Below are 23,636 nucleotides of genomic sequence, written 5' to 3'. Positions count from 1 at the left end.
TTTCATTTCTCCTTTTGTGGGTAATAATGACAGATGCAGGCCGTCAACCTTTAGCAGTTTAACTTATTTAGCAAACAGACTTGACAAGTGTGTTGCTTTCTTAAGATTCATTGCTTTCATTTCCTGTTCCCTGCAAGTTTCACATGACTATACGTCATTTACATAATTTAAATTCTCCAGAACCTTCTCAGTATGGGTAAGGAAGCAGAGGGTGTAAACTCTTTTAATTCAACCTTTCAACTCTGTAATTCAACGGTTGAATAATTGAAATATATGTTAAGCTGGCACTAGATGGTAGCAAAGAGTTGCAGTTCTGTCTTTGAAAAGTAGGAGTGAGTGAGGTGAAGTGCAGTGTCCTGTAACCAAACCTTCACACTAGACTGTCAGCAGAAGATTAATTGCATGTATAGAATGACATTTTGTTACTGGGAATAAACAAAAAAATAACCTCATTAAAATAAACAAACAAATAATAGGGAGTGAAATAACTGCCAACTTAAGTGACTGTTTTCGACAGCACACCTAAGAATATTTTTTAAAAGTGCACTTTATAATAATGTCTAATCAAATGTTTTACTGTAAAGTACATTTTATTTTATTTTTTTTGTTGTTGTGCTTTAAAGTACACTTATGTTTAACATGTAAACTGAACTTGAATGTGTTTTTTAACTGTAATGCGTTATTCGATAATACATTTAATATATTTTAAATGTTCTAAATTAATACTTCATCATTAATAATGTGTAATTACAAATACATGAGAAATTTCATTCTTCACTAAATTTTAACCAGATTTCAAAGATAATAGAAGTAACTATGATGTTATACAAATATATTCTTAAGGGGAGACAATGCAGGCAAAAACACTGTTTTTTCATGCACCTATCCAGTTTGAGATTTTGGGCCTTTTGGTTCAGACTAGTGGGAACAAAAACACCCAAAAGACATTGTTAAGTGTTTCTTTTATAGCACTACATCTGTCTAGCACAAACATCTATTTGTATCAGTGATTTCTCAAAATTATTATTATTATTATTTTTTTTTTCTTGTACACTGAGCCATAAATCTCCACTTCAGTAGCACTTACACAAACACCAAAATGTATTTTTATTCCTGTCTGTATGAAGGTTTTTACAGAGGGATTTGTTCATATATAATTTGCTTCATTATATACAACATTTTATTCTCAAAAATCTATTGTTTTCTGTCTGTTCTAAGTATTTTCTGAATTATCCCTGCTGAAAAAAACTGCTAAAAACTGGTTGGCTGGTCCTAGCTGGTGAGCAGGCTGGTTTTAGAGGGGTTTTGGCCACTTCCAGGCTGGTCTTAGCTGGTCAGGCTGGGAGACCAGCTACAACCAGCTTTAACAAGCTAAAACCAGTCAACCAACCTAGGCTGGGTTTAGCTGTTTTTTTTCCAGCAGGGATCGAGTGACAAAAATGAGACCCCCAAAATTTCCTCTGTAAAAACATTTGACTCTAATATGTCAAAACATGAAACAAGAATTTTGAAACGGACTTCATCCAGTGTTTAGATTTGTACTAGAAATGTATGCAAATTAGCGGATATTTCAATAAACAATCCCTCATTTGCATATTTAAACCTAACATTTTATAAAACTTGTAATACAAAAAAATGTTTGCAATTATCAAAGTAATGGGTAAGTAAGGTGTTATTACTTATTTTTGTTTACCCTATTCACATGCAGGTTCTCGCCTTAAGTCGAAAACGCATTCTAAACATCAGCTAACTGCATTTAATATAGATTTAAAGCTTAATACATTTTCGTCAAATTGCAAGTAGCGTGTCCAGAAACACTGCATTAAACTAAATACTTTTAAAACATTATTTCTGTAATAAGAACTCTTTTCAAAAGTATGCTAAAGGGCCCGTGGTTCCTCACACGTTCCGTTCATTATTCATTCCAGGAAAAAAAAAACACGGACTAAACTTGTTGTAATCAAAAAGAAGGGCTTTTATTTTGAAAAGCTGTGCGTCTGGTAGCCATCTTGGGTATTTTTCGAGGGTGGCAAAGTTCACGTTGCAAGTGATACAGTAAACCACGCGAGGGGATCGATTAAAAGATCAAACTGGTGAGATTTTACAGTATTTTAGTTTACGAAATGAAACCCACCAAATGAATTATCTCACTTGGTATGAATGTAGCTGTATCTATAGTTCTCATTTGTAATGGCATTAAAGGTCTAGTTAGCTTAGCGGCAATACATATGTAATGGGTGAACTTTTATAGCGTAATATTTGTGTTTATGCATACATTTGGCCATTCACGTGACAGTGTACCCCCAGTGATGTTTTCTGTGGGTCCTCGTTGTGCTGTGGATTCCGGGCACTGTTTTGTCATGACAGACTGGTTAAGTTCACTAGTCACGAATCGTGATCCACGATCGCGCAGACTCAGAAGTCACTTTAATGCTGTTGTAGTTATGTGTCAGCAGTTAGTCATCCATGTGCACATTTCTCATCGAGTCTTGGTTGGTTTGGTCGTGTGTGTAAACATGCCATCTTCCCTTTGTTCTTGCAGGAAGTGTCTGGTGTTAAACTAACAGTGTGCCTGTGGTCCTGTTGATAGGAAGGGCTCAGCAGTGCCTGGGTGCCCAGGGAGCCACTGCCTGAGTCCCTAGAGGTAGACGCCAAACCACAGGACATGAGTGCCGCCAAAGGAGGCCTGGTCATCTTCACGGCCAACTCCAACCCCTCCAGCAGAGAGCTGGGGAGGAGGATAGCCGAGTAAGTTGCCACTGGAGGTCCACTATAACATGCCAGTTATATTGGCTAGTTAGGAAACAGTGGAAAGACATTCATTCTTCAGCTGAGCAAATCTGAGCTAGAGCAACTGTATTCTTTTGAGTGCTAGGTAACAACAAATCAAGTAAGTGCAAGTACACTACTATTCCACTTATGAAGGGTTTAACAGACTTTACACTTTCTTGTCACGTAACGTAAGATTACTTTATATTTTCATTGTTTTTAAAAAGAAAAACCACAGTGGTAACAAAATAATTTAAATATAAATATTCATTAAGATAGCTGGGATTCTTTATGTAAATTACTTTTTTTTTTTTTTTTTTTTTTTTTTGTCTTGATTTTGTGGTGAAGTATGATTTGGGGCAACTTACATCCTGTTCAAGCCTTTATGTTGCATCACATTCCCTTGAACTTTTGTTCTTGTGCAGGCGGTTGGGTGTGGAGCTTGGAAAGGTGCAGGTCTATCAAGAAGCTAACAGAGGTGAAGGCCTGTTTTTGTCTCAACTCTCTGTTAAATATCTGCATATCTTCACTAGCGATGGCTGTGGCCGCTGTTGTAGTGGTTTTTCATTCTTTGCATGCCGTGCTGGAGGGAGTAGACAAAACAGATCAGGGATCTGAGCTACTGTTGACTAATTAAACTGACAGTCTTTGTTTTGGGTCATGCATGCATGTTCTGAAATCAAGATATCCTCGCACTCCCATGTGTAGACACTGTGATGGAATTTTCCCAGCTTTACATGCACTGTTAAGTCTGTGTGCAAACCTTAACAGTCAGTTTGGTTTGTAAAGTTAAATGTTTATTCTACATCAAAGAAAAAATGAAAGTAACACATCTTTCCCCACAGAAACACGGGTCCAAATCGAAGAGTCGGTGCGCGGCAAAGATGTTTTCATCATCCAAACCGTGTCCAAGTAAGAAGCCTTAAAGGAAAATTCTTTCATCATTCGCTCACCCTCATTCTGTCCCAGATATTCACTGCCGTTCAAAAGTTTTTGAACAGTGAAATTTTTTATGGTTTTTTTAAAGGAGAGTCTTATATGCTCATCAAGACTGCGTTTATTTGATCAAAAATACAGGAAAAAAGTAATGTTGTGAAATATTATTATGCAAAAATTTTTCTATTTTAATATACATTCACATGTAGTTTATTTCTGTGATCAAAGCTGAATTTTCAGCATCATTCAGCGAAGAACAGCATTTATTTAAAATAGAAATCTGTTTTAACAATACAAACTACCATTCAAAAGTTGGGGGTCAGTACATTTTTATTCTTTAATTTTTTTTTAAAGAAATTAATACTTTTATTCAACAAGGATGTGTTAAATTCATTAAAAGTGATAGCAAATACTTATGTTGTTAGAAAAAAAGAATATATTTGGAATAAATGCTGTTCTTTTTAACTTTTTATTCATCAAAGAATCCTAAAAAAATCCAGGTGATTTACCATAGAAATATGTTTTTATAACATTTATGACTGCTATAGTGCCAGCTGTGGTCCGATCTCCCTGAAACTTTCCATGCTTGTTTAGAATAACCTGTCGGTTTTGTGAAGTTTTGAGTTTTTGTTTGGGCTTTATAGGCTTTTGGGTATATTTGGACAGACTTCTTTTCTAAAGGACCCCGTTATAGCTTCCCAAAAGGTAAATTTCAACGTGTTTTTGATAATTATTGACCTATAGAGTCCAGAGAATTGCACTGTGGTGTTTTTTTCTAGACTGAGCGAAAAACCTAGGACTAGATCTCAAAAGTGTTTTTTTCACATCTTCTCAATCATTTAAAAAACGGTTTGACTGACAGCAGTGGTTCTAGAGGCAAAGTTGTTGAGAACGAGGGGGTCTATCATACGATACAAATATCGTGTGTATGTGTGGAAAACCGCACAATGTACAATCATTTACGCCCTCAAAAAATGTGATCCTGCCCCCTAGTGGCCAATTTCTTTCAAATTTCTCAAATGTCCCATAGACACTTGTGGCACTTTGGACCAAGACCATACACAGTGATTTTCATGCTGATAGGACAAATGGCTGCAGTGTTATTGCAATTTAAAAAATGTTTTCCCTGTTATAGCACCACCAAGTGGCCAGTCTTTACAATCCCGTAATTCAAATAGAAACCATTATTATATTGTAATAACATTTTGCAATATTACTGTTTTTTTCTGCCTTTTTTTTTTTTTTTTTGTTCAAATAAATGCAGTCTTGAGTATAAAAGACTTCTTTAAAAAAACATTACAAGTCGTACTGATCCTAAACTTCTTCGTTCTTTCTCACATAAAAAAAATTAACAATAACAGTGTAATTTAGATTTATGCTCATTGCAGAATTTAGTTGTTTGTAATAACAGTGTTCTATAATATAAATACTGGCATTCTAAAAAAAAAAAAAATTTCATTTATTTTATGAACAATAAATAGTTTAACAGTCTAAAAAAAAAAAAACAGTTGACTAAATGGGAAAGTTTCATTGAGTGACATTGGAACCATAATCAACATTTTCTTGTTTAATTTTATTTCCAAAATCATCTTTTTTGCTTCTAGAGACTTGCTTTACTTTGACAGCTCAAACCCCTCACAGCCAGTATGCTGAATTATGCAAATCATGCATATTAACCCTCAGTTTGACATTAATACTGATGTTAAATACGAAAGTCTCTGTGTATGCAAATTAAGTTTCCTAAACCCCGGTCTTTAAAACTGTTCTTTCTTTCTGCAGGGATGTCAACACCACCATCATGGAGCTGCTCATTATGGTGTATGCCTGCAGGACGTCCTGTGCTCGAAACATCATCGGCGTCATTCCCTATTTCCCCTACAGCAAGCAGTGCAAAATGAGGAAGAGAGGCTCCATCGTCTCTAAACTGCTTGCCTCAATGATGTGTAAAGCAGGTAAATGAGTCCATCTGAGACTTAAACGTCCTTCCATTTTTGGTTTATAAGGATATTATAGTGCTCCAACTCATTTGCTTTGTCTGTTGGTTCTGTTCATTGTGAGCAGGTCTGACTCATCTCATTACTATGGATTTGCATCAAAAGGAAATCCAGGGTTTCTTCAACATTCCAGTGGACAACCTCCGGGCCTCACCATTCCTGCTGCAGTACATCCAGGAAGAAGTAGGTCCTTGCGTAACACTTGTGTAGATCTCATTTGCATACATCTGGATTTCCTGTTGATTCTGTAGTGGCTCTTTTTGTTTGTCTTAAAGCCTTCAGTTTGAATGATGAGGCAGTCCATGTTTCACTTTGTGAATGTCAGTTACGTTTGCTCAAAAATAGAAAGCAGGAAAGAAACTGGATTTAACTGACGTTGATATTTTTCTGCACAAGTTTCTCCAGTCAAGATTATGCATTCATTTTTTATTCATGAACATTTTCTCTCTTGTGCTGATGGAAGGTCATTTGCATTAGTTAGTAATGAGTTGTGACTGTATGTGAGTGTGTAAGATGTGTAAATGCCTACCTCTTCTTTACAAGGATAGTTCACCCAAAAATTAAAATTCTGTCATTAATTCCTCACCCTCATGTCATTCCAAACTCATAAGACCTTTGTTCATTTTCAGAACACAAATTAAGATATTTTTGATCAAATCCAAGAACTTTCTGGATTCCTAGAAAGTCAGGACGTTAATAAAATAGTCCATGTGACATCACTGGTTCAACCATAATGTTATGAAGCTATGAGAATACTTTTTGTGCACAAAGAAAACAAAAATGATGACAGATTGACACATCTCTTTAATATTTTTGACATTGAGTATTTTTTTTTTCTGCGTGCAGATTCCTGACTACAGAAATGCTGTAATTGTGGCCAAATCTCCAGCATCAGCCAAAAGGTGAAGTCATATCTTACTTTTGCATGTCATGTCTGTAGTTTAGCTATGTTTACTAAAACAAAAGCAGTAAAAGATCCACAGACCTAAGGAATAGATACTTGCAGGAATGATGGATTAGTGGGAATATAACATTAAAACACCTTTACACATTTACCTGCTGTAGGCACCAGTGAATGATCCTTTCCCACCAAATCTCTCACTGAAATCTCATTGGCACAGCTGCATGCGTTGGGTGGCGCTGTGCAAACATGAGTTGGAGTTGGTGAGAGATGGTGATGTGTTTTTTCTCGATGCTTCCAACTGTCAACATTTCAGTTCTTACTGGTATATTTGGTTCTTTTTGCAGTCATGCATCCCAAGGGATAAAATCATTCTTTAAGCTTGAAAGTAAATGAGAAACTTCATGAGAATTGCACTTATCTGATGGTTGTTTGTATCCTTGAGCTGTCAGAGTATGTTTTTTTTGTACAGACGGCATGGTAGGCCGTTGTTTTGAGTAAGTACATAACACTATCCACCTTATTTTTCCCATAAGAGTGGGTGCAGCCACTCTTTTTGTGTCTGGCTTCCGCTCTCAACCACTTCCAGCTATTTTTAGCTGCACAAAAAGCTCTTTTTGCTGCTTGATATTGCAAATTGGTGTGTCTTACCATATTATTTTAATGTATTATCTTAATTATGAACACACTGGTTTGTAGTGCAAACTGTTTTACCGTTTACTGCACTTCGATGTTCTTCTCGTTATTTCCCTATGGTGGATTATGAACCGGACGTCTAACGCATTGAAAAATAAGGTGGATTAAACTGCAGCAGCTTTTATGTAGACATAGAGGTGTGTATGTGTTTGTTGCCTTGATGGTAGCAGTGTACTATTCAGATGATTGTACTTGCCAATGTAAACTGAGTGCAAAATGAATATAAAGGTTTTTGAATATTCTCTTGGACAAAGGTTGGCCTTGGTAAAGTTGAGAACCACTGATTATTTGGAAACTGCTCCTCCCTGTGTGATTGACAGGATTTAGTAATGTTTTCCGCATAATGCAGAGCAATACTTTGACTAATGTTCTAGTTAGTGTTAGTCCTCTAATTTGTGCAATTATTGTAACTGAATATCATAATGAGGTCAGTTTAATTGTTTTTTATTGCTTGGATCAACTATCTGAGTTGACAGATATGAATGTTTATTCATAACCATACGTAAACCAATAAGTAAACCAATTAACCAATAAGTAAATATTGTTAGCTGATGCTAACTGTCTAGCTAACAAGTTTGCTGGTGCTAATTTGAGGTAGTCCAAATATTTTTATTTAACCACCTAGATAGATTACTCAGAACATGGTAGCTACAGTAATTATCAGTGGGAAGTGATGCCTTCTGGGGGCATTTGGCCAGGTGTGTTTTTACACCACAGACAGGTTTAAGGAAAAAAAACCTCATTATTAAAATCTAATTATATTTTCCTTAAAATGTTTTTGCTAACTTTAGGCCTTATTTTCATGTCATATACAACTGTGACGTTTTCCAAAACAACAAGCTTTAAAACACTTTTTCTTACTGGTACTCGGGTACATCACAGTGTAAGCTTCACTCTTGTCAACGTAGTCCATATCAACAACAAAAATATATTTTGACTCCATATAGTCGTTATTTTGGGGAAATCACAGGTATTTTGAGCAGTAGGATTATAAAAAATATGCTAATATAAAATTTGTTTGCGCTTTCACAGGGCCCAGTCGTTCGCTGAAAGGTTGCGGTTGGGCATCGCTGTGATCCACGGTGAAGCCCAGGATGCTGAGTCTGACCTGGTGGATGGACGTCATTCCCCTCCCACTGTCAAAAATATTGGCGCCATCCATCCAAGCCTAGAGATACCATGTAAGCATCTCACCTCAGAAAATTCACTCATTCTGTTTTATTGTTTGCCATCCTATTACCTATTGTCTTTTTCTTGCTCAGTGCTAATACCCAAAGAAAAACCCCCAATAACTGTGGTCGGAGATGTTGGAGGAAGAATTGCCATCATAGTGGTGAGTTCAAGATGATTTGAATGTCTTCAGGACAATGTTATTGTAGTATCATTGATGTAGTATTATAGTTTTTGTTTACTTTGAATTAGAATTTATTTTTTGTTCTATTTTCTTTTTTGGTTAAATTTTAATAGTTATTTTTTAATAGTTTGTTACATTTAAGTTTTAGTTATTTTGGTACTTCAGCTTAAACTAAATGAAAATGAGAAATGTTGGCAACTAGTTGCAATAAAAAAAAAAATTGCCAATTTTTTTTTTTTTTTTTTAATGGTTTCTGTTGTTTAGGGTGCTATTTTAAATTCGTCCCTCTTCTAATCCTAATCTTTTTCTTTTTTTTTTTTTAAGGATGACATCATTGACGATGTTGACAGTTTTCTAGCAGCAGCCGATACTCTGAAAGAGAGAGGTGCTTACAAGATCTTCGTCATGGCCACTCATGGAATCCTCTCCTCCGATGCCCCTCGGCTAATAGAGGAGTCTGCCATAGATGAGGTCAGCACAGCATCATTTTAATTTCAGCATCATTAAAGGATTTGTTCACTTCCAGAATAAAAAAATTCCTGATAATTTACTCACCCACATGTGATCCAAAATGTTCATGTCTTTCTGTCTTCAGTCACAAAGAAATGAAGGTTTTTGAGGAAAACATTCCAGGATTTTTCTCCATATAGTGGACTTCAATGGGGGTCAATGGGTTGAAGGTCCAAACTGCAGTTTAAGTGCAGCTTCAAAGGGCTCACATGATCCCAGCTGAGGAATAAGGGTCTTATCTAGCGAAAAACAATCAGTTATTTTAACCACAAATGCTCATCTAGCTCCGCAATGCGCAATGTAGTCATGTTGGAAAGGTCATGGGCGGTTATGCCCCAATCACACAAACACGTTTTTTAGGTCTGAAAATGTGAGGCGCACCACACAGCCTTTTTTTTTGGCATTTTGGCATTTTTTGACTTTTAAAAAAAGAGCAGTGTGTTGCCTTATTTTTTATGTTGCTAAGCATCCATCAAATCAGCAGTCCTGTCAGTCTAATCAAAGGATTATAGGGTGAGGGCTCTAAAATATTTGTTTTTTGCTGTTAAGTAAACTGATATTAGCAAAAGCCTTTAAAAAAAAATGCAGCTCCGGGTAACCCGCGATAGACACCAAAAGTTTCTCCTCCATCACTGCAGTCTCTGGACTTTCTAAGCAACGGTAAACTTTTGTCACCACAACGGAAGACTCGCCTCTCCATTCATTCGATTGAACAATGGAAAAAAACGCAATGATGTCGGCCGCTTTTCTGCTTAGAGTTGCTTTTTTTTTTTTTACTTCAGGCGCTCAGAGCGCTCCGGCAAAAACGCAAGGCGCCCGGGGCGCATAAACAGCGCGCATAACGCTCACTGTCAATAGAAAACAATTCAAAAAGGCGACTTTCACTGCAAAAATGCATTCTGTTTGATTAGTTCTTCATCTGCATATTTTGGTTCAAAAAGGTAGGGTAGGGACAAAAAAAGCAGAGCTGCTTGTAGGCGTGATTACATTAGAGATGAGTTTAGACTGTAAAAACTGAAGGTCGCGTTGGTATCGTACAGATTAGTTAATCAAAGAATAGTTTTCGACGTGACTTACTTCATTTAAAAGTAGACATTTCAAGCTTTCTATACATATATATCTCATGTCTGTGAGACACGTATTTGAGATTCCGGTTGTTGTTTTTTTACGTGTCTGTAAAGACAGACGGCCAAGAGCACACCTTATTTATTTTATTTATTTTACAAAAGCACATTGTTTTCTTGTTATAATAATGTTTTTTTTTATGTCCACAGTTTGAAGTGATCCCTATAACGTGACATTTTGCCCATGGAAAGTGTCTCACATTGTCCCACAGCAACATTAAAATAGTATAGATTAGTGTACAATATTTAGTTCATTTACCATAAACAATATTGGGGGCATCCAAGTTATTTGACATATTTGTAATTTTATTAAAAAGGTAACACAATAGTTACTTTCCCTAACTCAGTTACTATTTGTGAGAAGTAACTAGTAACTATAATTACTATTTTTTTTTTTTTTAAGTAACGTGCCCAACACTGTTCACGTGTGACATCATTACGTGAAGTTTGGCTGGTGCAAGACAAGCATTTGTGGTTAAGAAGTATATACATTTTATTGTTTTAAGAAAATGACCAATCGTTTTGCTAGTTAAGACTCTTATTCCTCATCTGGGATCGTGTAGAACCCTTTGAAGCTGCATTGAAACTGAAATTTGGACCTTAAACCCGTTGGCTCCCATTGAAGTCCACTATATGGAGAAAAATCCTGGAATGTTTTCCTCAAAAACCTTAATTTCTTTGCGACTAATTACCAGTGGATTACCAGGAATTGTTTATTCTGTAAGTGAACTTCTCCTTTACGAATGACAAGTGTGTTGTCATAAGTACTGATTTTGTGATGTCTTTCTGTACAGGTCGTTGTTACCAACACCATTCCACATGAGATCCAAAAACTCCAGTGTCCCAAAATCAAGACGGTGGATATCAGCATGATCCTGTCAGAAGCCATTCGCCGCATCCACAATGGAGAATCCATGTCTTACCTGTTCCGTAATATTGGCATGGATGACTAACTCATGTACACTCGTGTACACTCAGTTATAACATGTGCAAAGAGGTCAAGACATTTTCTGTCCCTATTGCCTGTATCATTTCCAGTTTTCTTTTTGTTGCTCATCATAACTGCTTCTCCTTGTTGTACGTGTAATATTTTGAAAAAAATAATAATAATAGTGCGCTCAAAGAACCAGGATGTTCTGCAGTGCGTGAGTTCAGTGCCCTAAAATGCTGATGTGAAACGTTCAGAGGATTAAAGAGCAGGAATACTCCACCTCTTGACTAGAAATATTGGCACTTTTATTTAAGATTTGAAGTACTTTATTTACAAGAAGGACCACTGGATGTTAAAATGATGTCTTCAGTTTTTTTTTTTAATTCTCAGATCTGCTCTGTGTTTTGTTTTTAAGATTTAAAGAATGAACAACTCCACTGTGGCCAACAGTTACAAAATGTTACCATAAATGAAAGCTATGCTGTGACATATCAGTGTCAGTGCCTCATGACTTTGTGTAATTATTGTGCCACTAGTTGTTTCTGTGTATCTGTGTGGTAGTGCTGATGTTAAAATCAAGAATTATTTAATTCAAGGTACATTCTTAGACTTCAATATAGCGCTTAAGATCTACAGCTTAATGTGCTCGATTGAATGTTTTTCCTGCTAGATTCTTGTACTAACACTTCAACATGAGAGCTTATATTTGTTTTTGCCAACAGCGGGACTATGAAAGCATCTCTGCCTCATAAATGTGGTCATAGTGGCCAGAGTTTTTAAATATCTTGCCTCTGAGAACTTCTCATTTTTGAATGAAATGCAGGGTTTTTGTTATGTAACTAATATTTCAGGCTTTTGTATTTATTCTCAGCACTTGATGACAATGAATAAACAACTTGAAGACTATCTGATGTCATATGTGTACATTGTTTAATTAACGATCCACCCTTTTCTCAGGAAGTTTAGATTGACAACCAGGTTGTCCCGACAAGATTTTCCAGTTTGTTGTGCCATGCTAATCTATTGTAAACTTAAAGCACGTTTAGTTCATTGGCTTGGGATCTTTGTAATATTAGATGAGCTGTTTTCTTCAAAGTTAACCAAAATGATTAGCCAACAGAGGGCAGTCAACACTTCACAGAACCCCCTGTCCAAATACCTCTTGAACGCCGTTTGTTTTTTCATGTCTGAAGGACTGAAGCGACCCCAATAAAGTGACATTATGTCCAGGCGAACCTCGCCCAAAACGTGTATTTTACCCCCCGATTTTTACAGGGGGACCCCTTCCCCTCGGCTAGTTTCGAGTATCAATTGGGCAGGTTTTGTTGTGAAAACCTGGCAACCCTGCACAGTAGTAACACCAAGCCGCAGCTTCAACTTTAGGGAGCGCACAATGTATAAATTTAACGTATTTTAAGTCAACTTTGAGAAAATCTTCTCTCAAATGCATTAAAATTATGCATAGATTATGCTGGTGAATTTGACTGGCAGTTCCCTTATCTAGTATTAACTTTGATTTGCCTACTGTTCTCTTAAGGTTTCGTCAGAGTAAAGGAAAATATAAAGAGTTCGAGTTTTAAAAGTTTATTCCCTACAGTTTTATTCATTTCATTAAATGGCACAGATAAGCTGCAGTGGGTTAGAAGATAAAGACTTTTTATGTTTGCATAATGACTCTAGATCCCTGAGGGCAGAAAATACTTCTGATATGGATATGGGGAAGACTCTGCTTCAGCAAAAAGTTGTGTGATGGAAAGTACCGCTCGACGAAGCTTAAGATGTGTGACCTATGTAATCTTGCTGTTAGTTTCACAAGGAAGTTAAAATCCTCTGCCATTTCTTCTTTTCCTGCAAATACTTCTTTAAAGATATTTTTAACTGAAGCGGGGCAACGTGCAAACGTTTCTCTGTCTGTATTTAGTATATGACCAGTCTTGTGTTGTCCACAAATGCTTGCTTAAACCAACTCTAAAGGGATAGTTCGTCCAGAAATGAACATCCTGCTATTTACTCCCCCTCATGGTTTTACCAACCTGTGTGTCGTTATATTTTCTGTGGAACATAAAACATTATATATTGAAAAATATCTGTTGATTTGAACAAAAGGAATGGAAACTTTATGGTTAGAAAAACATTATGTAACTGCACGTCACTGTGCGTAATGAAGCCATATTAAACTGGCTGGAACACCTCATGATCATAAACAATTCTAAACGTTCTTAGCTTGGGTGTGAGGCATGATGATGCTCTTATGAAATGACATTTCAAATGGCTTACTGTAGCATTAACTACCTGAATTTGCTTGCTGCTGCTTCTGTTTATGCTGCTGCTGATATGACCCTTATTTGCCTGCTCTGTCGGCATAAACCTTACGTAGACTTTACTGGAAGGACATTTAGATCACTAATCTAACTTCCATGTAAATCACCCTGGACAAGTTTCTAGAACCATGGCATTGAAACTTTGTAACACTAAAGTCTGCCTCAAGAAAGAGACCAAAAGCTGTCAACTGAAGCAAATTAGCAAACTGAGAAAACAACTTTAAGACTGCGTGAAATTAAAGTTCAAATCAGCCCATGTCAGTCTAAACTATTATTACCTCTTGTTGAGGGTTAGTTAGTTTATCTGTTAGCATTAGCATCCTACTCAGCCTAGTGGCAGTTGGTTGTTTAGTCTAGCAGCTAGTTAGATCAAATGTTTATACCAGTCTTTTTTTTAAAGTTGTTTACATAAAAACACATCGTTTTTTCACGACATATCATCAATTGGCCATTATTGATTGCATGCAACGTAAACGATGCCACTGAACTGAATTAAACGAATTTTGCTGATTATGCTGACAATGGTTAATTACTGTCATGTTTTGGGCTGTATTAATAGGTCAAACTGGGAAAACATTTGGAGTACTATAGACTTCTAAAAGTTATAACAAATCAAGGAGAAGAGTGCAAAAAACTGTTTGAGGAACAAAAGGCGTTTGTGGTTGGCCACAACTGACAACATTCAAGTTTGTTCTTATCAGTACCGGTCAGGTAGATGAAATATCTTAATTAATACTGCTCGTACGTATCTTTACCACCTATTAACTTCAGTTTGTCAAAATATTGCGCCCTTTTCTGCTTACTGAGTCCTTCTCTACATGTTTTAGCAGCTTCCACGTGTTTTTTCCCGTGGTTTAAACAGCATTAGCAGAGCAACATATTCAGTAGTACATTAACCGTGCAATCCATGCTGCTGTTTACATCCGAGTATCGTCAATATGGCTGTGTCCGGGTAACTGACCAAATCGCAACGTAAGTGCAAACCCTCTGCATGAACTCGAATTACCCTTTGGCAAACTGCTAGCTCACCCAAAAATGAAAATTCTGTCGTTAATTACTCACCCTCATGTCGTTCCAAACCTGTAAGGCCTTAAGACCGTAAGAGCTTTCTGACCCTTCGATGAGTCTTCGATGCGTTCAAACGTGTGTACCACAACACACGTGTCAACACACATTGCAGACTGACGCAGAAGAGATTAAACTATTCAATAAAGTAATTATTTTAGTTTTCTCATAGCTTCATAAAATTAAGTTTGAACCACTGATGTCACATGGACTATTTTAACGACGTCCTTGCTATTTTTCTGGGCCTTGAACATGTTAGTTGCATTGCTGTCTATGCTGGGTCAGAAAGCTCTCGGATTTCATAAAAAATATCTTAATTTGTGTTCTGAAAATAAAACAAAGTTCTACGGATTTGGAATTAGTAATTAATCACAGCATTTTCAGAACACCATTAGAAAAAAGGTATGTGATTGGAATTCTGTTATAGTCATCCAGTACTGGACACAATTGTCTTTCTGCTTGACCTGTAAATGATATGTGATTAATTCTGGAAAGTCATGACAAAGACGATTGGCTGATGACACCACAAGATCACTCACAGTCCCAAGCCACTTAAAAATAACTTAAGGAGTTGGACTGAATGAGGGTGTGGTGTGGGATTAGGTTAAATTCTGTTTGAAGCTCCTCCAGCAAACAACAATGATAAAACATCTTCATATAATAAAAAAGAGAGAATAAAATCCAGCTGTAATCAAGTTAACTATGTCATGGAAGGTCCGTTTTAATAATTCGATAAATGTAATTTTACAAGCATACAGTCTAGGAGTTTCTATGGAGTTTGGAGAAAAAAAAATCAGTTTATGACCTTAATCTAAATGTGTGGACAGCACACATGTCCAGTGTTTCATTTAGTATACCATTTAGCCAAAGTCAACCCATAAAAGAATCAGGAAAAAATGTGTTATGCAAATGGTGAACTGTGATGATTTAATATTCCCATAACTGATCATTTACATCAAACTGAATGGGAAAATAAATGATTTACATAATTAACAGCTTTAAGGACAATGATAAAGCTGATTAAATTTACTGCTACGTTTAGAAAAACCTATTTGTATTGGGAAATTCTTATTGTAACTTCCTGCTGGCTAAATGGAATAAATAAAGCATAGCTTTATGTGACATCAACTCATGTAATTCAATAAAAATACTACTTACTAAAATAACCCAGAGACCTTTAACATTTTGTTTTCTATTGCACATCATTACATTCATGAAATCGGTATACAACAGTTTGTTGCTTTATTCTACTTGCTTGGCGTAAACCCTTTAATCGCCTGCTTCTTTCCTTGTGCTGGGCAGGAAATTCCAGAAGAGCAACTATACTTTGTTATAGATGCAACACGTTTCCTGGAAACGTTTGCATGGTCTGACTGCTTGATCTTAGGTGCAATCAGCTGAACCTGCTGCAGTTTTAAGAGAGAGGTGGGACTTTTTGGTGCAGGTACTATGCAAGGGGGTTTTTGTGATGACTTAACTGGAGCAACTCCTAATGAGGACAGTTTTTCAGGAGATGGAGAAGATGATGTAATGCTAGGCTTATGTTGCCCCAGCGGTTTTCCAAGTGGGTATCTATGCATGCCAGTTTTAGAAACTCGAACCTCCAATGAGCGACTGCTAGTGTCTGCTTTGCTGATGGGTAACTTAGTTGACCCTCCTCTGGCTTGAACAGGAATTCTGGATGATGCTTGATGTTGTTGCTGGGATGAAGAACATAACATTAATTAATGCTATTTTTCCTAATCCAGTTCTCTAAACTGTTTTTAAACCAGTTTTTGTGCACTTGGTAGTACAGTAAGAAGTTTTTACCTTCCTAACCTGACATTCCAGCTTGGTTTTCACCTCAGGCAAGTTCTTGTTCATCTGATTTGTATAAATATGTTCTCCTTCTCGTTTGTCATCAATCAGAGCTGTCGGGTGACATGTTTCCTTTCTATGCCTACTGTAAACGTCATGCTTATTCTCTTTAGATTTTCTATCATTTATAGTCTTTGGTTCTGTAGGCTCAGGTTTGCTCATTTTTGTTTCTTTTCTCAGTGCAGCACTTGGTCTTACAGGATCAGAATGGTTCAGCTCTGTCTCTTGGGAGTTGGAATCCTCTAATATCAGCAGTTTAATGGGTTCAAACTGTTCAGGAAGTTTCTCTTGAGGATTGTGCTTCTTTAACACAGCTGGACTGGCCTCATCATTCTGCAGTTTTAACTGCTCATTCATATGCTCTTGAGATTTCAGTTTTGATCCAGAATCTAAATCCGTCAATGGGTTTTGCAGTTCATCACTCTTGGGTAACTCTATGGACTTTGTTACCTTGGTCATCTCTGGAGTTATATCTGCTTTATCCTGCAGTATTGAGCTCCCAAATTCACAGTCTGTTGCAGACTGTGGGACAGCATTCACATCTAAATTTGGACTTTCCCCAGACTTTGAGTCCTGTAGTGGTGGTTTAGTAGTAGTCTCAGATAACTGGACAGATTGTCCCTTACATATTGAGTCCAGACTTACCTCAGGTTGTAAGTCCTGCAGTGGTGCTTTTGCAGTTTTCTCAGCTAACGTCACAGATTGTGCCTCACACTTTACATCTTGACTTACTTGAGAGTCCTGTAGTTGTGGTTTTGAATCTTTCTCAGCTAACAGTGCAGACGTTTCCTCACATAATAAGTCCAGACTTTCTTCAGGTTGCATGTTCTGTAGTGGCTCTTTTTCAGGTTGCTCACACGCTAAATCTGGACTTACCTCAAGTTGTAAGTCCTGCATTGGCGCTTCAGCTTTCTTGGTTAATTCTACAGACTCTTCCTTGGACTGTACTTCTAAAACCTTCAGAGATGCACTTATCTCATGTTCTTGCAAAGAGTTACTCTTCGATTTGCTCTCTACTGGCTCTGATGTAACTTCAGACTCTTGTACTTGTCTGTGAACTTTCTCATCCAGCCCATTTTGGGTTTTATCTTCAGCCTGGCGACTGTCAGCTGTCATCTCTAGTATGTGTTGAAATTTGGGCTGCTCCTGTCCTGAATGCACTATAGGTTCATCATTTTCTTTCAGGTTCTGAGTGCTCAGCCCAGGCTTCAGTACTTGTTGTTCATTTGAGCTTAACGTCTCTACTTCATGATCTATACCATCAATCTCTGACTTCGATTCCACTGTATTACTGCACTCAAAGTATTCCTCTGAAGTTGAAGAGAGGTTGAAGCAACCATTAGGAGTCTGTGAGAAAGAGGAGGTTTCGCTATCTTTGACTGGTAGTTTGTCTGCAGATAAGAAATTGAAAACAATGCTGCAAGATGTTTTTAAAAGTTTTGGAATAAGCAACGTCTGTTTGTTATCCAAATCTGTACTGTCTGGAGCTAGGGATGAATTTGAACAAGACACCGCTTGCTTTTGTTGACTGTTTTGGATTGAATTATCCAGTGCCTTTTCAGGCACAAAGACATCTTCTACAAACCCTGGGCTGATACACTCATAGTATTCATCAGACAATGAAGAGATGCTGGAGTCGCAGTTAGACGTCTGTGCATCATTCCAGCCGTTTTGGTTTGTGTCTGGTTTTGTATCGCTGCAGCCTTGTGCAGCAACATTATTTCTGACTTGGTCATCTTGGCTTTGCTTAACAGAAGGAGTGTCTATGGTTAAGACATGATGACTTTTGTTGGACAAAGCTGATGAAGATTTCAAGTTAAGGTCATCTGAGGTTTGAGCAGGCCATTTCAAAGGTTGCAGAGTATCCACACCTTGCTTTGTATCTGTATCATCTTGAGAGAAAGATGAAATTGTATTGGAAAAGTATTTTCCTGCATTAATGTTTTTTCTCAGCTCTTTTTCCATCACACATATTTGCTCCTTATTTACTTTGTTACAGGCAAGCACATGCCTTGTTTCCGGCTTCTCCAAAGTCGAGATAAGATTCTCACTCCGGCTGCTGCTTTGATGTTGATTTTGATCAAAATACTTCTTCACTTCACCTGATGTTTGCTTCTGAGCTGGAGCTTTAGAATTAGAGGGAGTTCGGGATATGGGTCCAGGACAAGCCCTGAGAGATAAAGACTCCTTCGGCTCACGAAAAGGATCCTTGAATCGGATGGCTTGAGACACTTCAAAGAGTTCTGAACGCATTAGGTGAGCTTGCAATGGCTTCTTGTAGTCTCTTATGTTAATGAAACCAATGACATCCCTCGGCGGTTCTGGATCGGGCCAGGTTGGCACATAATTGATCATGTTCGCCTTTTGCAGGTTAAGCAGTCCCGGGTGAACCGGTGGCACCGCTGGTGTTTCTCTAATTAGTTTGATGTCTTCCGTCTGATTCTTGAAAGTGTTGTTCTTGGCACTTGTCTGGTCATGTACGGGTCCGTTGGCTTTGAAAGCGCAGTTAGTGACTAGAGAGTATTTTGGGTTAATGAGCTTGAGTGCTGTGGTGGCTGAGGGAAATACAGTGGGTACCACTTGAGGGAGGAACTCAGGTTCAGGCTCACTGCTCAGATTAATCTTGCTCAGACACACTCTATTAGATATCATATACATGTCCTGAAACAATAAGTCAAACGTGTCGACTGCTTGGCCAGTGAGAACCGTGATGATATTTCTGTCCAGTCTAGAGGCAGACCATGTGAAGCTGAAAGTAAAAAACACATTCTTAATTGTAATGACTACTTTAATCAATGTATTTATGGATGTATTTCGAATTTAAGTTTGGTCATAAATTAGGTTAGGTCTAATATGGTTAAACTGGGTTGACCAGACCTACCTATATGACCCTGAGACTGCTTTGTCACCATCAATAAACATGAACTTCTGGCTTTGGCTGCCAAACACTCTCTTTGAGGATCGACTGAAAAATTCTACCCCTCTGATGCTGCGCACTCTCAAGTTCTGATGTAAAAAAAGTTTAGCATGTTTGGTTAATGTGTGGCTGGAAAAAAGACATTAAAAACAAAAAGAAATTGTCACAGTGGCATATAAAGGCCTATAACTCAAATGCCAAACTCAAACGGCATAATCTATTTAAAAAAACATCAAAAACAAATATATATATTTAAATATGATGTATGACAGAGATTATTATCTAACAATAGGGTTTTAAGAGTGTTTAAGGGATAGGTTACCCAAGAAAGAAAAAAACCTCATGATTTACTCATCCTGGGTTTATATGACATTCTTTTTTTAGATGAATACAGCCAGAGTTATATTAAAAATGTCCTGCTTTTCCAAGCCTTATAATGGCAGTGAATTGGCGTTGAGATTTGGAAGTCCAATAAAGTGCATTCATCCATCATAAAAAGTGCTCTGCATTGTCGTACACACATTCATGAGATAGTGGCTGTAGACGTAGCGGAAGCTCTGGTGAGAATATGCTAGTCTCGCAAGAACCAATTTTTGTTAAGAGCATAAGAAAACCAGTCTCCTCTTGGATTATATCAAAATCTTCCAACACTTTTCTTTACAAATCCTCATTTTGTAGTTTTAATTCGGGACCAGTGTTTTGTTTTGCTCTCTCCTCTGCGCTTCTATGGTCGTCACTGTGTTTGCCTACGTCCTACATCATCCGCTGGAACACCACTATCTTGTGAATGTGTTAGCGGAAGCTAGAGATTATGTTTTATAAAAATTTAAATAAGGAAAATTTTCTTACACAAAGCATCGATTTTTGCTTCAGAAGGCCTTTATTAACCCCCAGGAGCCATGTGGAGCACTTTTTATGATGGACGGATGCACTTTACTGGACTATAAAATCTATAAAAAATTCACTGCCATTATAAAGCTTGAAAGAGCCAGGGCATTTTTTTAAAATATAACTCTGATTGTATTAGTCTGAAATAAGAAAATCATATACACCTAGGATGGCTTGAGAGTGAGTGAGTCATGGGGTAATTTTCATTTTTGGGTGAACTATCCTTTTAAATGAGAGAGTAACTCAGGATGACTTATTATGATCTGCAAATGCCTTTTATTTTTGAGCTGCCTTTAGATGATACACAGACAGAAGCTAATATCTCAAATATTCAGGTCAAATGATTCACATAAAAAGTTCTGTAACAGAACATCTAAATGGAATGTAGCAAATACTGACCTCTTGTAATATTTATAGATTTGTAAATAGACACTACATACATTTAATTTCTTTCTAACAAATCCCTTAACATCACCTGATACAGTCTAGGATTCTATGTCATTTCAAAAATGTGCTGCAAACTATCTATCGTCAGCAGAAATCTGTTTCCGTCTCTAAACAAAAGTGTCAAGAGTCATAAGTGCTCACAGTTGCCACAGGCTGTTTGGGAAATTGGACTTTCTGATTTGAAGTACTGCATGTTCCAAGAATTATCTCTCAGTGGTTGTTTTTGCTCATTGAACTGCAGGCTTTTAATAATCGGATGTTTCTTTTCTGCTAATGAATCAGTAATAAATCATTTTAAATTGCAGGACAAATTAGTTTGGAATATTAAATGTGACATGCCTTGAGGTGTCCAGTGTGCATTCCTGCTTTCTCACACATTCTCAGGAAGTGCTTCACTCCGGTGCTATCCAACATAATATACACAGAAACTTTCCGCTTGTAGCTTACATCCAGGACATCTTTGAAGATGTCAATATCTGTGAACAAGTCCATGACAATTGCAATAACCTGCAAAGGGAAGGGTATTAATGAAAACACAAGAACATGGTGTGATATCTGTTAAAAAAACGTACTGATAATGATAATGCATGTAAATAAAACTCTGCACACAGATGAAAAAAACTGGTCACCCTTGGAAAAAGTAATTCCAAGTAATGAGAACAGCAGATCTGGAAAAGTGCATGGGTCACTGTGAGCAAAAAATACCCTGTGGGGTGCAAAAATGTTTCCCATGACATTTATTCACATTTTTCAATATTTGAAAACTTTCATTAGAATGTTAAATTATTTAAATTATATATATAATGTCAAACGTATATGTGTGTGTGTGTGTGTGTGTGTGTGTGTGTATAGGGCCTATTTGTCCAAAGTTCCAGCAGTGCCGTCCCTACACTCCCAGAAAAAAAAAAAAAGCTGTAAACTTTTTTTACTTTTTTTCCCTGAGGGTGTACCGATCAGAGCTCTGATAATGACATCTGACTGTTTTATGAGCTTGACAACACGTGTAGATCTCTACCCTGGACTTTGGTCAATATCTTCACCAGAGGTGAATCACAACAAAAAATCATAAAATGATGATAATATATATAACATTCATCCCCTACCTTTTGTGCTTGGGAGATCATTTTTCTAACGACCTCTTTAATATGCGACTGACCATCATAAGGGGGTTGAGTGTACACTTGAACACGAGTCATTCCGCGGTAGGATGCCCGGTCCGGCCACCCGATGTCCAGCTGTGGGATCGAGCGGTCCGAGCGGTCAGGCCAGTACTGAAGGGAAATCTCTTCCCCATCACTTTCCCCGAGCAGTTCAGCGGTATATTCAGGGGAACCCGGACTATACACCTCCACAGTGTTGAGAATCCTCTCAAGTTCAAGGTCCGAAAGAAAGCAGCGGATGTTGTTTGTTTTAATGTAGTCCTCAAAGGCGTCCTTTCCGTCATGTATGAGCGTTTCCAGTGCGAGTCTCTGCTCCTCGCTGTAGAAGAACTCCGGCTTGGACTCGTTGGTGCGCAAGTTGATGTGATTGTCATCAAGGCACTGAACCTGTGACAGTGCCATTACTTGAGCTCAGCTGTATTTTTAACAGCATTTAAAATAAAATTGCATATAATTGACAAGTTAAGTTAAACCATTTTAACCTAGAGGATTAAATACTATAGATAAAAAGGCACAGGCGAACGGTGAAAGATCTGGTGCACTTGCTTCTGCTCATCAGTTGGTCCTGTCAAGAATACTGATGTGTGTGTTCATGCACAGATGCAAGTGCAGGTAAACGTGCACACCTCCGTCACGTGACTCGCTATTCAACCAATGGTAAGAGAAACCCAACAGACTTTATGGCATTGTTCAAACTCCGTGTCTACTAATCGCAGTTTAGTAGAGGGGACGTTTTGTAAGCCAGTTTTAGGAAAAATGAACAGAGATGTCGTTCTAGACGTGCAAGTTATATTATTAGCACTGTTTCTTTCTGTATTTCAGAAACAATGCATTTCAGAGCTTGCTCACTGTTAAAACCTGTAGTTTTGAAAACATCGAAATAGTAGGTATGAAACAACTTAAAACATACTTATCAAGAAAGTAATTAGTATTTGGATTCTAATATGTTTTGTTTGTGATGTGTAGCCTAAAAACGTAAGTTTCTTAAAAGTTCCCATTTGGCAAATAGAGGGTTTTACGTCACGATATGATTAGGTACCCGAATAGGCGGCCATATTGGCGATAAGATGTAAACAGCATGGATTGCATGGTTAATGTACTACTGATTATGTTGTTCTGTTAATTTATGCTGTATAAACCACGAAAAAAAGTGTGGAAAGCTGCTATTATAGACTTAATAAGCAGGAAAGGGTGCAATCTTTTGACAAACTAAAGTTAATAGTGAAGACACGTATGAGCAGTATTAATTAAGATTTTAGCCTAATATTTTACCTACCGGAAACGATAAGAACATGCACGAATGTTGTCAAGATTTTTGCCCTGGAAATCCTGGTTCATTTTGGCCGACCACAAATGTCTTTTGTTCCTCAGACAGTTTTTTGCACTCTTGGTATGTTCTAACTTTTGGCAGTCTATACTCCTAATGTTTTACCCGGTCCATTTTCAGCAGCAACAATCAACAAAATATGCATGTTTCATTTAGCATTGTTTACATTTAGTGCCGCCAATATGGCCGATTCATGACGTCCTCAAACGTCCTCAAACCCCTCTGTTGGTCAGCATTGTAGTCCATAACTTACGTTTTTAAGAGAACAACCAAGAAATAGTTTTCACAATTAAGGTATGACTGTGTGTAATTTATGCTGTAAAAATATTATAATAACCACAGATTTAATCATAAACCTTCAAGTAATGTTCTAAAAACTGGATGAAATCCATGGATGGAAATACTGATTCCCTTCAGAGGTTTCGAATTCAGTTTTACT

The 23,636-nt window shown here is 37.4% G+C and overlaps 2 protein-coding genes across 6 annotated transcripts; one reads left to right on the top strand and one right to left on the bottom strand.

Moving 5' to 3' along the window:
• The first annotated feature begins 1,955 nt into the window (after positions 1-1,955).
• Positions 1,956-12,123, top strand: prpsap2 (phosphoribosyl pyrophosphate synthetase-associated protein 2). Of its 5 annotated transcripts, XM_051106432.1 has the most exons (11): positions 2,393-2,492; positions 2,591-2,748; positions 3,195-3,247; positions 3,615-3,681; positions 5,485-5,657; positions 5,767-5,882; positions 6,546-6,601; positions 8,329-8,477; positions 8,559-8,629; positions 8,975-9,121; positions 11,079-12,123. In XM_051106432.1, exons 1-11 carry the CDS (start codon positions 2,445-2,447, stop codon positions 11,235-11,237), a joined length of 1,197 nt encoding a protein of 398 aa, XP_050962389.1. In that variant the 5' UTR covers positions 2,393-2,444; the 3' UTR covers positions 11,238-12,123. The 5 variants fall into 5 exon arrangements, with proteins under 5 accessions (XP_050962390.1, XP_050962391.1, XP_050962388.1 ...); XM_051106433.1 differs by lacking the exon at positions 2,393-2,492 and adding an exon at positions 1,956-2,093 and having other exon boundaries at positions 2,543-2,748; positions 8,329-8,629; XM_051106434.1 differs by lacking the exon at positions 2,393-2,492 and adding an exon at positions 1,977-2,093 and having other exon boundaries at positions 8,329-8,629.
• A 3,236-nt stretch (positions 12,124-15,359) lies between these two features.
• Positions 15,360-22,423, bottom strand: fam83ga (family with sequence similarity 83 member Ga). Its single transcript, XM_051100704.1, has 5 exons — positions 21,814-22,423; positions 21,050-21,217; positions 19,340-19,464; positions 16,411-19,207; positions 15,360-16,301 (listed from the first exon to the last, which is right to left on the bottom strand). The coding sequence occupies exons 1-5, from the start codon at positions 22,270-22,272 to the stop codon at positions 15,849-15,851; spliced, it is 4,002 nt and encodes a 1,333-aa protein (XP_050956661.1). The 5' UTR covers positions 22,273-22,423; the 3' UTR covers positions 15,360-15,848.
• Between the last annotated feature and the right edge of the window lie 1,213 nt (positions 22,424-23,636).

Source organism: Labeo rohita, chromosome 3, assembly GCF_022985175.1.
Source record: "Labeo rohita strain BAU-BD-2019 chromosome 3, IGBB_LRoh.1.0, whole genome shotgun sequence".
NCBI lineage: Eukaryota > Metazoa > Chordata > Actinopteri > Cypriniformes > Cyprinidae > Labeo > Labeo rohita.
This window is presented reverse-complemented; position numbering and strand designations above follow the sequence as displayed.